The sequence below is a fragment of the Mauremys mutica genome, chromosome 24, assembly GCF_020497125.1.
Source record: "Mauremys mutica isolate MM-2020 ecotype Southern chromosome 24, ASM2049712v1, whole genome shotgun sequence".
Taxonomy (NCBI): Eukaryota; Metazoa; Chordata; order Testudines; family Geoemydidae; genus Mauremys; species Mauremys mutica.
This window is the reverse complement of record NC_059095.1, coordinates 5,255,031-5,269,723: the sequence shown is the minus strand read 5'-3', so window position 1 is coordinate 5,269,723 and position 14,693 is coordinate 5,255,031. Positions and strand designations below refer to the sequence as shown.

The 14,693-nt window shown below is 53.4% G+C and overlaps 1 protein-coding gene across 4 annotated transcripts in view; it reads left to right on the top strand.

Moving 5' to 3' along the window:
- The window catches only part of ARID3A (AT-rich interaction domain 3A), a 106,839-nt gene that overhangs the window by 73,420 nt on the left and 18,726 nt on the right, over positions 1-14,693 (top strand). For all 4 annotated transcript variants that reach the window (XM_044998477.1, XM_044998476.1, XM_044998475.1 and 1 more), the window contains one exon: positions 11,459-11,531. In XM_044998477.1, coding sequence (XP_044854412.1) covers positions 11,459-11,531 — 73 coding nt within the window. The remainder of the gene's footprint in view (positions 1-11,458; positions 11,532-14,693) is intronic.

Here is a 14,693-nt window from a genome sequence, read left to right as displayed (position 1 = left end):
CCTATCTCCTTTGGAAACGGGATTCTAAGTCCACCAAGCCGCTCCAAATGGATCCACTCTTGGCACTCAGCGCCTGCTGGCCTCGTGCAGTTAGCATCTGGCCGGTCTCTTTTCCACTCCCCGGTGACGTGTTTTACGGGAGAGAAGGAACTGAATTAACTTGCCGTGATGCGGAAGCGGACACATGTTCACAACAGGGGCAGGAGGGGTGAGGGTGAATTCCCCGAGGAGCTCTCTTTACAAGAAAGCAATATGGTGTCAGTAACAATTCCAGTAGCAGGGCAATGGAGGGGAACTCGAAAGCCAGCGTAGAGCGGGGAAGACGAGCCTTTAGGAACTGAAGCACTGAAAACCACTGGGCTTCTGTGATAATGGCATGAGTCGAAGCAGGAATGACTGAGTGGGTGTGAAGGGAGAGTTATTGTGCTGGGTTATCAGTCTCCAGCAGCGCCGGGGAAGCCCCTCCACGCCATCCCGTGCCTCCTAAAAACTCCAGGCCTGGTGCTCATGTACATTCAGGCTGCTTGACACGGCTCTGCAATGTGATGTGGGTGTAACTCTGAGGCCTGGTCTGTACCATGGGATTGGACCAGTATAACTATGTCAGATAGGGGATAGATTTCTCATTTTGCCTTTTAATCAATATAGTTATCCCGGAACAAGCTCCCAGTGTGGACGCACTTCAGCTGGCATCAAAGTGCCTTATATACTAGCATAGCTTATTCCCGTTCCTGTGTAGGAAGAGCTATACTGGGAAAAGCACCTTTTATAACTGCTTCCGTGCCACAAAGTTCTACTGCTTTAACTATGGTGTATTTATCCTCAGAATGCACCTCTCTGAGGCAGGGCAGTGCTGTTCTTCCCATTGTACAGACCGGGAACTGAGGCAGAGAGCGGCTAAGTGACTTGCCCAAGGTCATGGAGGAAGTCTGTGGCAGAACTGGGATTTGAACCCAAATTCCAGGCTGGTGCCATCAACCCTGGATCATCCTTGCTCTTGGTTACTGGCTTTTAGGCCTTCGCGTCTGTGCAGTACATGGGCAAGGGAACGAACCAGAGTGTTTCTGGGGAGGACTGCGCTGCAGGGTGGTGCTGAGTTCAGGGAGCTGGTGCCTGCTGGAAATTCACAGACCGCGTGGGCACAGCACCAAGCCTGTGAGTCTGAGCCTCTCCGTTAATCTGCCTAATTGATAGAAGCCCTTTCCTAATTTATTCCCCCACCTGTGAGCCCTGAGATCCCCCCGGCCCCTTTTCCCACTTCTATAGCTGTAGCCGGTCCTCTAGTGTGTGACAGCTGGGGAAGGCCAGGGGTAAGGAGGGGTGTTAAAGAAATACACCCCCCTCCCCTTAATTCAGCTCATTGACAGCTCTGCTGTTCCCAGGAGGGGCTTCTGGTGCCCCCCTGGAGCTGCTACAGCAGTTTGGCAGCATCTTGCTCAAGAACTGAATTCAGCTGAGGGACAGGATGTCACCGTCCCCTGCCCCTCTCTGGCTCAGGGCCTGATCCCCCGGGGAGTGGAGGGCGCTCAGCACTGCCCAGGACCGGTGTCTCTGGGAATCGGCAGGGGCTGCTGGGAAAGACCCTGACGTTTCCTGGACTCTTCATTGGCCGGGGCCCAAGATTCCTCAGCTGGGTCAGGAGTTACCTGCAGTGCCGGGCCCCCCAGAGCCATGTCTGTTGCATTCCTGCTGCCACCGCTAACCGTGCCCCATCCACTGCCCCCCCTCACGTGCCAGATTCGGAGCCTCCCTTCCCCAGCCGGAGAAACCCAAGCTCTGTTCCCGGAATCTGTCCCCCCGATACAGGAATCCTGGGCTCCCCCCCTAACATATAATCTCTGGACACCAGTCTCCTTTGCAGCTTCTCTGGGGTTGCTGTCCTCCCCTGCCTCCCTGCTCCTTGCTGCCCTTCCCTCCCCAGCCCTGGGCCAGCGCGGCTTGGAACGGGGGAGGGCGGCGACTTGAAAGCAGTCTGGGCTCGCAACTGGTGTTGGTGATAAAGGCAGGTTCTGACCTTTGCCTGCATCCATTGCACAGAGGCTGGCTGAGCCTTTAACGGACTTCCCAGGGAGCTGCGGGTTTTATGGCTTTCTTTCAACACCCCTGGTTATCGGTGCGGTCCCACTGATCTCTTCCATAGGTCACCCTGCTCTGGAGGCCTGACTTTGCAGAGAGAAATGTCAGGCTTCAGAAACCGTGATGTTGCCCTCTGCACTGTTCCCTTACTTATAAAGCCCACTTAGTGGGCAGCCTTCTCTGCCAGCCAGGGGCAGATGACTCTGGGGGATGCAGGAGTTTGTTGTTCAAAGGATCAGCGCCCTGGCTTCAAGTCCCTGCTCTGCCACAGACTGCCCGTGGGACCTTGGGCAAGTCACTTAGCCTTCCTGTGCCTGGTTTGCCCATCTCTGCAATGGAAATAATAGACCCACCTCCTAGGTGGGTGGTTAAAGTCGGAGAAGTGCTCAGTTACCACAGGCATAGGGGCCGGATGAACTCTTATTATTTATAGTATAGCCATAAGAATGGCCACACAGAGTGAGACCAATGGTCCATCTAGCCCAGTATCTTGTCTTCCGACAGTGGCCAGTGCCAGATGCTTCAGAGGGAACGAACAGAACAGGGCAATTATTGAGCAATCCACCCGCTGTCGTTCAGTCCCAGCTTCCGGCAGTCAGAGGTTTAGGGACACCCAGAGCATGGGGCAGCGTCCCTGGCTATCTTGGCTAATAGCCACTGCCGGACCGATCCTTCATGAACTTACCAAATTCTTTTTTGAAGCCAGTTCTACTTTTGGCCTGCACAACATCCCCTGGCAATGAGTTCCACAGGTTGACTGTGCGTTGTGTAAAGAGGTACTTCCTTCTGTTTGTTTTAAACCTGCTGCCTAGTCATTTCATTAGGTGACCCCTGGTTCTTGTGTTATGTGAAAGAGAATAGGGAAGTGGTATTTAGCCTTTCTCCAAACCCTTCATGATTTTACAGAAGCTCTATCCTATCCCCCCTCCGTCATCCCTTTTCTAAGCAGAACAGTCCCTGTTTCATACTCCTAATCCAGCTCCTTGGGAGACTCCACTATTTACCTCTTTCCATTGGGAAAACGGGTCGTTTATTCTTATCCTTTGTTTCCTATTGTTTAGTTACTGCTCCATGAGAGGCCCTTCTTATCTGTGGATGGCCTGCTTTGCTTAGGAGCCTTTGGTGTGAGTCCTGGTCAGAGCTTTCTGAAAGTCCAAGTACGCTAGAGTCCCGTGCTTGTTGACACCCTCAAGAAATGCTACTTAAAAACAATTTTGCTTTTGTGTCTTTTGCGAGTTGCTCTTCAGATTCTTTTTTTGGCCTGGCTAATTGTACCTGACTTGCCAGAGTTTATGCTCCTTTCTGTTTTCCGCCCTAGGATCAGCCTTGCAGTTTTTAAAGGATGCCTTTTTGCCTCCAGACGCCGCCGCCTTTATTGTGCCGTTTCGCCACGGTGGCGTTTTTTGGGGTCCTCTTATTGATTTTGCTTATTTGGGGTATACATTTAGTCTGAGCCTTTATTATGGTGTTTCTAAATGGTTTCCATGCAGCTTGCAGGCATTTCACCCTTCCATGCAGCTTGCAGGCATTTCACCCCTGTGACCGTTCCTTCCAATTTCCATGTAGCTAGCTTCCTCATTTTTGTGTAGTTCCCCTTTGGAAGTTAAATGCTGCTGTGGTGGGGTTTTTTTTGGTATTTCCTCCCCTACAAGGATGTTGCATTTAATTCCATTGTGGTTGCTGTTTCTGAGCAGTTCAGCTCTGTTCACCTCGTGGACCAGATCCTGTTTTCCACATAAGACTTGCCTCCCCTGTAGTGGGGTTCCAGGACAAGCCGCTCCAAGAAGCAATCATCAGTGGAGTCTAGAAATTTGACCTCTGCATCCCACCTTGAGGTGACATGTAGCCAGTCGATATGGGGGTAGTTGAAATCCCCCATTATTAGTGGGTATTCTGTTTGTGTAGCCTCTCTAACCACCCTGAGCATTTCACAATCCCCATCCTAGAGGCCCTAGTGTGATGGACACACACAGAGTAAGAGAGAGTCCTTGCCCCAGAGCGCGTCCAGTCTAAACAGACAAAGGATGGGAGGGGAAACCGAGGAACAGAGCGGGGAAGGGACATGGCCAAGCACACACAACAAGGCAGGGGGCAGAATCAAGAATATGGCTATTAGCCAGGATGGGTAAGAATGGTGTCCCTAGCCTCTGTTCGTCAGAGGATGGAGATGGATGGCAGGAGAGAGATCACTTGATCGTTGCCTTTTAGGTTCACTCCCTCAGGGGCACCTGGCATTGGCCACTGTCGGTAGACAGATACTGGGCTAGATGGACCTTTGGTCTGACCCGGTACGGCCTTTCTTATGTTCTTATGTTCTTAAGAATAGAAGCTAGGTCTTGTGTTTCCCAGGCTCGTGCCCTGTGCACTAGGCCGCACAGCCTCCCACAGCTCTGGCTGTCTCTTGATTATTCAGATAACGGGGCCCATAGTGGTACCAAAGACAGCCAGAAAACCCTGTACCCTTCCCCCCCCTCCCTTGTCAGGCAGGGGAGGGGAAGAGGCAGCTCCTTTGCAGACCTGCTTTCGCAGACCCTGGGTTAAGACCCTTTGCCCTGACAACCCACATGGCTTCTTAAGCAGCTCCAGACGCCTCTCCAAAGAGGAATCATCCCAGGCAGCCAAGCTGGAGCTTGGGGCCCGGCATATCGGTTACACGGTTAATGTGCTAATCCGCCAAGGCGCAGTCCGCGGCCCCGCGGTACGTGCCCTGCTGAGATACCTGCTAATATTTATAGGCCTGCAGCAGCCCCCGAGGCCCCGGCTCCGCTGGCAGTTGTTCAGAATGGTCATTGAGAAAAGCGAGAGGCGCTTGGCACGGCGTGGGATTCGGCGAAGCCCGGGCTGCTTAAGGACTGCATCGCCCAGCACTGTGCTCCCAGCTTGTGGGGTGACCGGGGCGTATGGGTCAGCACTGCAAGGTGGGGGGGAGCTGCAGCACCTGAATCTGTACCCTGGACAGGGAGGGGGGAGATGTATCTTGGGGGAGGGGAAATAACACAGGAATTCTGGGTTCCCTCCCCCCCAAAAACTTTGTTGGACCCTGATGTCCTGAGTTGGTTTCTGGTGGGGCTGCTGCTCTTCCCAGCTCCTCCCTTCCATGCCAGACCTGGTCCTGATCCTGCCAGCCCCTGGTCTGATCCTACAAGGAGTTTAACGTCTCCTGGCTGGCGCTGAGGGAGCAGAGCGCCTCCCTGGGGACGCTCCAGACCTTGGCAGATCAGGTCCTGTGTTTCTGCGGTTGTGTTCAAAGCCGCATCCCCCAAGCCCATTAACATACCCTACTGGGCTACCCTCACCGAATCTGCTGCCCTGGTGCCCTGCCAGATGTGCAGCCCACGCCCCAGACCTTCTGCCATGCAACCAACTGGCATAGAGCCATTAAATGTGACTAATCGTTTCTCGTCCATTGCATCTCTAGATTCTCCCTATTATTTAACGTGTGTCTGTAGCGTCGAGGGCCGTGTGGCACCTGACCCAGGGAGCGCAGAGACAGTCCCCACCCTAAAGCGACAGAATGCTGGAGGTGAAAAGAGGGATCGACTGAGAGCGGGATTAACGGACTAAGGCTATTAACAGTGCAGCAGGCTGGTTCGTAGCTAGCGGCAGTAGTAAGCTGTTACCTTAGCTGGCCACAGTTTTTTCCATTGGAACTCTTCTGGGATTTCAACTATAAATAAACTTTTTTCTGAAACGTGTGTCTGCTTTTCCCCCCCACCCAAATTAAAAATGAACGCCCCAAAGCCAAAATATTTCCATTTTTTCCTATTTCAATGAAAAGTCACAACCTTCAGTGAAAACGCGGGGGAGAATTAGGTTTGGTTGAAATTTTCCACAGCAGCCAAGCCGTACTTTCGGAGGAGTCCTGCTGTTATTCTCTGGGGGTTTCGTTTCTGTTCTGCGTTGGTTCTTAACCCGCGCTCATGGCTGCCGTATCGGAGCACCTTCCAGTCATGCGTTACATGGCGTGACTCACATCGGTTACAAGTGGCTCGTTCTCTCCTCCACTCCCTCGGGAGGGAAGCGCGTGCAGTGGAGTCTCTTGTTTTGGTAGGGTTGGCTTTATTTTGCTGTGTGTTCAGCCTGGTTGCTAGGCAACTCAGCAAGCTCACCTGGACCCAGTGAGCTCCCTCCAAACGGTTGCATTTCCTGCCGGGGCTGGGGAGCCAGCGCTTTGCTGCGGGAGCCTCGCCGTGGCAGCACACAGCCTGCTCAAGGCGTAACGCGCCCGCAGCTGCTCTCACTTCCGCTTCCTTGCTCCCGACCCAGTTCCTGCTGCATCCCCAACCTCTCTGCTCCGTCTTGGTTTCTGACTCTTGGCTCCATCCTGAACTATGATTCCAGCTCATCCTTCAGCTTGGGTTTGGCTTCTGACTCCAGTTCAGAACTTAATCTTGACTCTGACTCCAGCTTCACCCTTGGGCCAGTGCCTGGTTCCTGGATCTACGCTTGTCACTCCGCAAAGTGCCACCACAATCACCAGGCAAGGTCCTGCTAGGCCACCCTGTGGCTTACGTTTGGTAAGGAAGGCAGGTCAAAGAAATTCACCTTGCACCTGGAACAGGGGATGGGTTGGTCCTTAGCTCCTTGGGGAGTTCCCTCCATTGTCTCCCGCACAGACAAACTGCCTGTGTTGTAGAGCGTTTCCATTCTGCCGTTGGTGCACGTGCGGACCAGTCGTTAAAGGAGGACCCGAGACGCTGGCGGGCGACACACTGGCAGTAGGCTGGTGCAGTGGTTGTTTCTCTCTCTAGCTTGTGAAGCAGCCTTCGCTGTATTTCACACGTGCGAGCCCTTTAATCAGTTCCTCTGACGGATATGTGGCAATAACGACTATTAATCAGCTACGCGTCTGCCGTGCAAAAACTCTAACCAGCATTGGGACCCAGCTTCCAAAATGCGGTTAAGAATTTAACGTAGCTTTCGATTCTTTGCCTCCCCAGGCCGGCAAGGCCTGCTCTCATCAATCACATCTGGAATGTGCTCTGCTGTCAAACGATGGGTGTGGGCCCAGTTGAAAAGCTGGTGCAAGTATAAATTGAGGTTGCATTAGAAGCCTTGCATAGATCTTCCTGTCACGGCTTATAAAAACATCCCCCAGTTGTGTATTGCTAAGACCCCTTGCAGCATGTAATGCCCCTGTGCCTTGCTTCATTAATCTTGTCTGGTTTACAATAGCATTAGCGCCTTGTATTGTGTAAGGCTTGGCTGTGGGGTGGGAAGAAGGCGTCGTGCATCAAAGGATCCCTTTGCAGAAAGGAGGGGAAGGGGCTTCTGTCCCTAGGGTCTCATTGAGCGTGAAATTCACTCTCGCGGGAGGTGTTGGCTTTAAGATGCTTTGTAAATAAGGTCGGTAGGTTCTCCAGGCCGGATCCAATTTATAAAAGGGGGGAGGGGGGGCTTGCGGACGCTAAAAGCCCCGGTGATCCCATTGGGACGCACTTTGAGCAAATACGGGGCACAGCAGTGGAGTGCTGCAGGCAAAGCAGCATTCCTGTATCATGAAGGGGCTGATGAACACCTACGCCAGCCACGACAGTCCAAGTTAATGCTGAACTCCCGCCTTCGGGGCGAGGCGAAGTCTTTAATGCCAGGCAAACCGCCGTTCGTGTGACACATGAAGGAGGATGGTCCGTGGCTGTGGGGCTAGCCGGAGTCCTGGGGTCAACCTACAGGTTACCAGCGGGATTCAAACCTGGACCCTGCAGCAGTAAAAGAGGGCAGGTCTCCTGCTTGAGCTAAAGGAGCAACTCCAATAGCTGGTAGCGGCAGGAGCCCAGTAGCCGCTAGTGGAGGATGCACGACGCATTTGGTTAGCATGAGTTACAATCACTGCTGGTATTTGGGGGCCCAGTCGTGAACCAGGACCCCCCGCTGCTAGACGCTATCTGCACACAGAACCCTTTATACACTAACAGAAACACCGAGTGAGTGAGAGAATGGCATTTATTGGACCAGCTTTTGTCCAATAAAAGAGATTCCCTCACCCAGCTTGTCTCTCAAATATCCTGGGACCAACAGGGTTACAGCTACTCTGCATTATGCACTAATGGGAACAAGCGTCCTAGGGGCCTCTTTATTGCCCTGTCTTGGTAGTTGAAGCTCTTTGGGGTGGGCCCAGATCCTCAATCAGAGTTAGGTCCCTAAATCTCTTCGACAGGGCCGGCGCTTCAATTAGGCGACCGTAGGCGGTCGCCTAGGGCACCAGGAATCGGGGGGTGGCATTTTGTGCGCTCCCCACGGGGCACACGGGAGCTTCCGGTTCCACTCCCGTCACGCCGCCGAAGAAGGACCTTCTGCCGACGTGTCGTGGAAAACAGCGGCAGGCAATTGAGCAGCTCAATGGCTGCCGCTGTCGCCTGCGGCATTTCGGCGGAGGGTCCTTCTTCGGCGGCGCGACGGGAGTGGAACCGGAAGCTCCCGCGCGCCCCGTGGGGAGCGCACAAAATGCCGCCCCCCGAATTCTGCCTAGGGCACCAGAAACCCTGGCGCCGCTCCTGCTCTCCGAGACTCTCTGCGCCCAGGTTATTGTGTCTTGCACGCTGTGCTCAGAAGGCCAGCGCCGCTTTACAGATAACGGGAAAGGATCCGTCGTCTTGCTCGGGAGCTCTGGGGCCGTGGTTTTACGGTGACGTTTCCAGTCTCTGAAGCGTTCAGAGTGGGTCGGACGGAGGCGGCGGCTCAGTTTCATTTAATGTAGCAGGCTTTTGGGGGTCGTGTTAGAAACGGACAGAGGGGCAAAGGTCCCCCCAGCTGGTGTAAGTGACTGACACTCCTGCTGCGCGGGGAGAGGAGGAGGCGATATTAATAGTTGAGGCAGTACTCTGACACCCACGCACTCTGCAGCTAATGAGCGCTACGTGCACCGAAGATTCACTGCGTTCCCTCTACCGGCTCGCAGGCTTTCCTGGCTGCAAACAGCTGCTGAGAAACGCTTGCATGAGCCGTGAAGGAAACAGCTGTGAAAGGGGATGAATCTCTGTGCTGTGTCAGTTCACCCCCTCCCTTGACGGCTTTACACACGGTCTGCCGCAGTGTATTGTTAAAGAAAAGGAGATTCTAGTGCCCAGCTTAACAAAGGGTCATCCATAATAACTAGTCTGGCTGGGTCCCTGAATGCACCCTTATCCATGGGACCTCATCAGTGGAGCTTTGCCATGCAAACGGCTGGAGGCTTGCTGCTGCTGTTAGATGGACTATGGCAGCGCCCGGCTGCCCCAGTCGGGATCAGGGCTCCATTGTGCAGGGAGCTGTACGTACATCTAACATAAGATGCTCCCTGCCCCAAAGAGCTTACAGTCTGGGTATGTTGAATTCTGTCCCCTGTCTTGGTAATTGGGATCATCACATAATGATCTGGAGTGTTTGCCATTAAAGGGACAAGGTGGGAGAAGGATTCTCTTTTATAGGACCAGCGCCTGTTGCGGAGAGAGACAGGCTTTCGAGCTCCACAGAGCTCTTCTGCAGGTGTCGGCTCACAAACGTGTCTCTCTCATCCACAGAAGTCGGTCCAATAAAAGAGAGTGCCTCCCCCTCTCTAATACACCCTGACCAACAGTGCTGCATACGCTTCAAGGCGTTTGTCTGCCCAGGGCTTGCTTTGCTAACTGCAAACAATCTGGAACCCTTTCCAGTTAACCTACAGTCTTTCAGTCTCTTTAAAGCTGCAACGCAGCTGCGGGTCGTGACGTGCTTGCTGCCTATTCTTGGGGAGGAAACGTTACTGCTCTTCACCCAAGCCATGCAAAGTGTGTGCCCGGAGAGCGCGTTAATTACAGAGAGCAGGGGTCATGCCACCGGTGCTTCAGCTCTGCCAGCAAGCAGCAAAAAGTCAATGGCTGCCAGGGCTCCTGCGACCGGCGATGGCCCACAGAGCCGGGCAGCAGAATGGCTTTCGCCTCCTTCCAAAGAAGGCCTTGATCGCGGGGGGACCGAGGGCTGTGGCCCCGATCCTGCTCCCATTCTCGACGCTAAGCCCGTGCTTACGGTTGGGGATTTCAGATCCCTACGGTAGTCAGGCGCCCGACTCCTGAACTGGCTCCCCTTGTCATTTGCGCACCTAACTCCGCGCTGCTCCAGCCGAAGAGCCAGCCCAAGTGAGTGCTACCATCCCAAGCGGACCCCACGTTCAGCCTGGCTTAGGCGTCAAGCTCTTTAGGCCAGAGATTGTGCTGCCACTCGTACATCATCAGCCCCTAACACACAGCTGGGGATAAGCCCCCGCCCCCCCCCCGCTTCCACCCTTTATGAGGTTTCTGGGAGTCTCTTGGAGCAGTAACCTGATGTTGCCAGAATGGACCAATCTGATGGCGTTATCCCGGGAGCTGTCTATGGTCCCCATGACGATAGCATTGGAGCCCCTCCCAATCTCCCAGCCCTCCTGTGAAGTGGGGCATTATGGGAACCGTTATCCCCATTTTACAGATTGTGATCTGAGGCACAGAGCGGCTAAGTGACTTGACCAAGGTCACATAAGCGAGTTTCGTGGGTCTTGCCCACGTGCTCAGGGTCTAACTGATCACTGTATTTGAGGTTGGCAAAGAATTTTCCCCCATGTCAGATTGGCTGAGACCCTGTGGGGGTTTTCCCCTTCCTCTGCAGCGTGGGGCACGGGTCACTTGCAGGTTTAAACGACTGTAAATGGTGGATTCTCTGTAACTTCAAGTCTTTAAACCGTGATTTGAGGACGTCAGTAACTCAGCGGAGGTTAGGGGTCTATTTCAGGAGTGGGTGGGGGAGGTTCTGTGACCTGCAACGTGCAGGGGGTCAGACCAGATGAACACAGTGGTCCCTTCTAACCTTACAGTCTGTGAATCTTCCAAGCCATAACAAACAGCTTAACCACTGGGCCACGTGGTGGAGACTCATGTAAAGAAGCGTGTGCTCACCTGCTGTCATCTCCTCTTCCCCCTTCTAATCACCACTCCAAACCACAGCCATGCGAATGGTTTAAAACCAGCAAGTATCGCACGCTGCGGTGCGGCTGTGCCTCGAGAGGGAGCAGCGTTTATAACCCTCGTCGCATAGCGGGAAAACCTAGAAGCTAAAGGAAACCGGGTGGGTGAGACAGCGGGGTGGGTGAGACAGCGACCTGGCTGCGTTTCAGGACTCCGCTTCGTCCAGCCTCCCCCGTTTCACCGCTGCCTCTGCTCGCCAGCTGACCCAGCAGTGGAGCTAAAGTGTCTCTCATAATAAACGATCTGCCGTGTTTCCTACCTACTAGGCCAAGTGCTGTCCAGCACGTTTAACTTCCTCTGACACGGGGCAGGCTGGGCACTGCAGAGCCAGGCTTTCCGGGCCGCTGCGCTGATGTGCGGGTGTTTGTCATGTTCTCCTACCCTGGGTGCCTTGCGAGTGATCTCTTCTCTTCCTTCTCTGTGCACAGCTGTACGAGCTGGATGGGGATCCCAAGAGGAAAGAATTCCTGGACGACCTCTTCAGCTTTATGCAGAAGCGAGGTGAGCCTTGCAGTATTGTCCTGGCGAGCTTGCCCTAATGCGCATGTGTGTTCCCTGTCCCCTCGCCACCTGAGGTGAGATTCAGAGCTCGAGGAGCCCCACGTTTTATTTTCTTGCTTAATATTATTGCCTCAGGGTTGGAAGGGACCTCAGGAGGTATCTAGTCCAACCCCCTGCTCAAAGCAGGACCAATCCCCAACTAAATCATGAACATGAGCCTCGCTGCACATGGGGCTCAATCCTGCTGCATTGAAATGGGTGGCACCTCTGTCCCCGCTGACTTCAGTGGAGCAGGATTGAGCCCCTCGTTCCAGTGGCTTTGCTTTCTTGACTTTTCATCCCTTGGGTCTTGTTTTGCCAAAGCCCTACATATGACCCTGCATTATCCGTTTGATATTCCCCCATCCCTGCTTCTGGGCAAGCGCCTCTCTCTTCTTAATTGGGGTTTGTTTCCTTATTTCCCGCCCCGTTGTAACGGAGACCCTTGGCTGCTGGGCACGGATGCAGCATCCTTGATTTGGTCACTGAGCAGTAATTTGCTTCCATTGTCTCTTCTGCCCATCTATCCCGATGTGCATCTCTTAATATTTTTGAGTGGATGCGATGCTGCATCAGAAACTTTGCTACCAGGATTGATAAGCGGCTGCTAGAATCCCTCTTCCTCCCATGCAGCTTCACTCCGTAGGTAGACTCCACGATTTCCAGCCACTCCTTCAGAGCCCTGATGTGCTTTTCAAACATGCCTTTGGCTCGGGAGCAGGGAGCTGATGCATTCACACCGAGCAATAACAATGAACAGAGTCAACACAGCAAAGCGATTCGTGGCAAACGCCGTGGCGCGGACGAAAAATCCAGGCTGATATTTTCAAAAGCCACTAGAGATTTTTTTTCATGCCTCCATTGAAGGTGTCTCAAGTCAGGCACCCCAAATTGCTTGTCACTTTTGCCATATCTAGGCTTATGACATTAAAGGGACGCTGTCAAGTCAGGAATATATATATATTGAATTCCCTTCTTTGATACAAAAACACCTTGGATGATTAAATCTGACAGAGTTTGAGCCAGTTTCGCTGGTTGCTTTGTTCACTTCCTGCATTTCTTAGTGGGGACAGTGGAAATAGATGAACCACTTTCACTTTGCTTATCAGTTTTGGGTGGCTTTCTTGTTCTGGCTCCTTTTGCGGGAGCCCGGCCCTGCAGCCTTTGGGTTGTGTAAAACTGCTTCCACTGGCCTTTAATTTTGTTTTTTGTTTTGTTTTTTTTAAAAAGTGGGAACATTTCTATAGACTTTAAAGCTTCACAGCAGCAGAATCCCAGCAGTTTTAGTGTTTGCCAAAACCTAAATTTGGCCCCGCTTCAGCAGAGTAGATCTCTGCACAGGGGTGAAATACGTGCCCATGTAGCGAGGCTACACTCTGGCTGGACCAGATCCTCAGCCAGTATAAATCAGCTTAGTTCTGCTGACCTTACTAATATATACCAGCTGAGGATCAGGCCTATAGAAATCAATAGGATTGCTTCTATACTGCACCGAAACAAGCAGTGACCATACATGAGCATAAACCCCTTGAGCACCGTCTACGCCGCAGAACAACCCTTGGGGGGTGAAATTGGCCCTAGCATAACTTCCCCACACATCCAAGCCAGAACAGCGAGCGGAGCTTTCGGGTACAGCCTGGTGGGAAGAAAATCTCGTTTTCCTCAGGAGGTCAAGCCAATATTTCTGGTTTTGGGGGCGTGAGGGACTTCCAAGATGTTTGTGTAAATATGAAACTGCTATTGGTGTAGGAGAGAGGCTCAGCAGGGAGCATATGGGGAAGGGGATCAATTCACCGTGAAAGCCAGTGCACCGGCCCATCCTATATGGGCTGGAAAAGCGGAGCAGGACATCTTGAGGCACATACGGAGATGCCTGTGCAAACCAGCTCCGAGACACATCGTGAGAACGTCGCCGCCGGTGCGTGTGACTCCGTACCGAGGGGCTGGTGACTTGCACTGAAGTCGCTCGTGTCCGTGTGCGCCGCTGGCCTCTACTGGATGGAATCTGAACTGTCAGTGTGTGTGTCTTAGGCCCCTGAGCCGCTCACAGGTTACAGAGAGTCTCCTTTAGCTCAGCCTGTGCCGCTGGAGCAGGAGAATCTGAATTCTCCCCTGGCTGGAGCATGCAGTGTAAGGATAGCCAGGAACTCACAAGTGCTCTGGGTTTGGGATAATATCTTCCAGGGATAAGACAGGGCAAGTGGGAGTGGAAAACAATAGACCAGCTCACGGGGGCTCAAAGTAGAACTAGCGCTTGTGAGGTTTTTGGGTCAGGGGCTGTCCTCTTGTTCTGTCTTTGTCCCGCAGCCTGGGGCTCATAGGGGAGGTGGGGGGAAGGTTGAGCCCAGCTGGTTTCAAACCTTCCCCTTTGAGAGGGACGGTGGCAGGACGGAGGCATGTGGAGGGGGAGAAGCCGGTCCCCATCTCCCAAGCAGCCATGGGTCAGGGAGGAGATTTCCAGCCAGCCACTTCAGAGATGCAAAAACGACTCTGCAGCTGTATTTACAATTGCAGAGGCGGGGGCTGTTTGCCTCAGTGGCGGGCTCGGGTTCCCAAGGAAAGCAGATGGTGCTGCCGCTTGCGTGGGGCCTTTTGTCAAGCAGGCAGCATCTAGGAAACGGGGAGAGGGGGAAAGAATCGGCCAAGTTTACTTATTCCATCCTCTGAGTCCCCTCCCAGCCCCCGGCGCTTCCACAAACAATGCAGCCGGCAAGGTGTGGACTCTCCTCGACTGGGGGAGGGAAGGGAGGAGCCCCAGCGAACGCGGGGCTGAAATCAAGGCAGGAAAGGTCACCCTCCGGAGCCGAGCGGCTGGAATTGGTGGAGGATATTGTTACTGTGTGCAGGAACCTTGGAAAGCTGGTCTCAGAAGCTAATTTCCCATGGTCGGAGGGAAAGTTTGGGGGAGCATAGGACAGGGTCTGATTTCATCCTGTAGTGATTAATACTTTATATAACGCTCTTCAGTGTCAAAGCTCCTGAAAGAGCATTGCTGTTGCCGTTTTCCAGAAGGGCTGGGGGGCGGAAACTGAGGCACAGAGTGGCTGTGACTTTCCAGAGGGTCACCCACAGGCCTCAGCTGAGCCAGGAACAGAACTCATCAGTTCTGACTCCCAGCCCCAT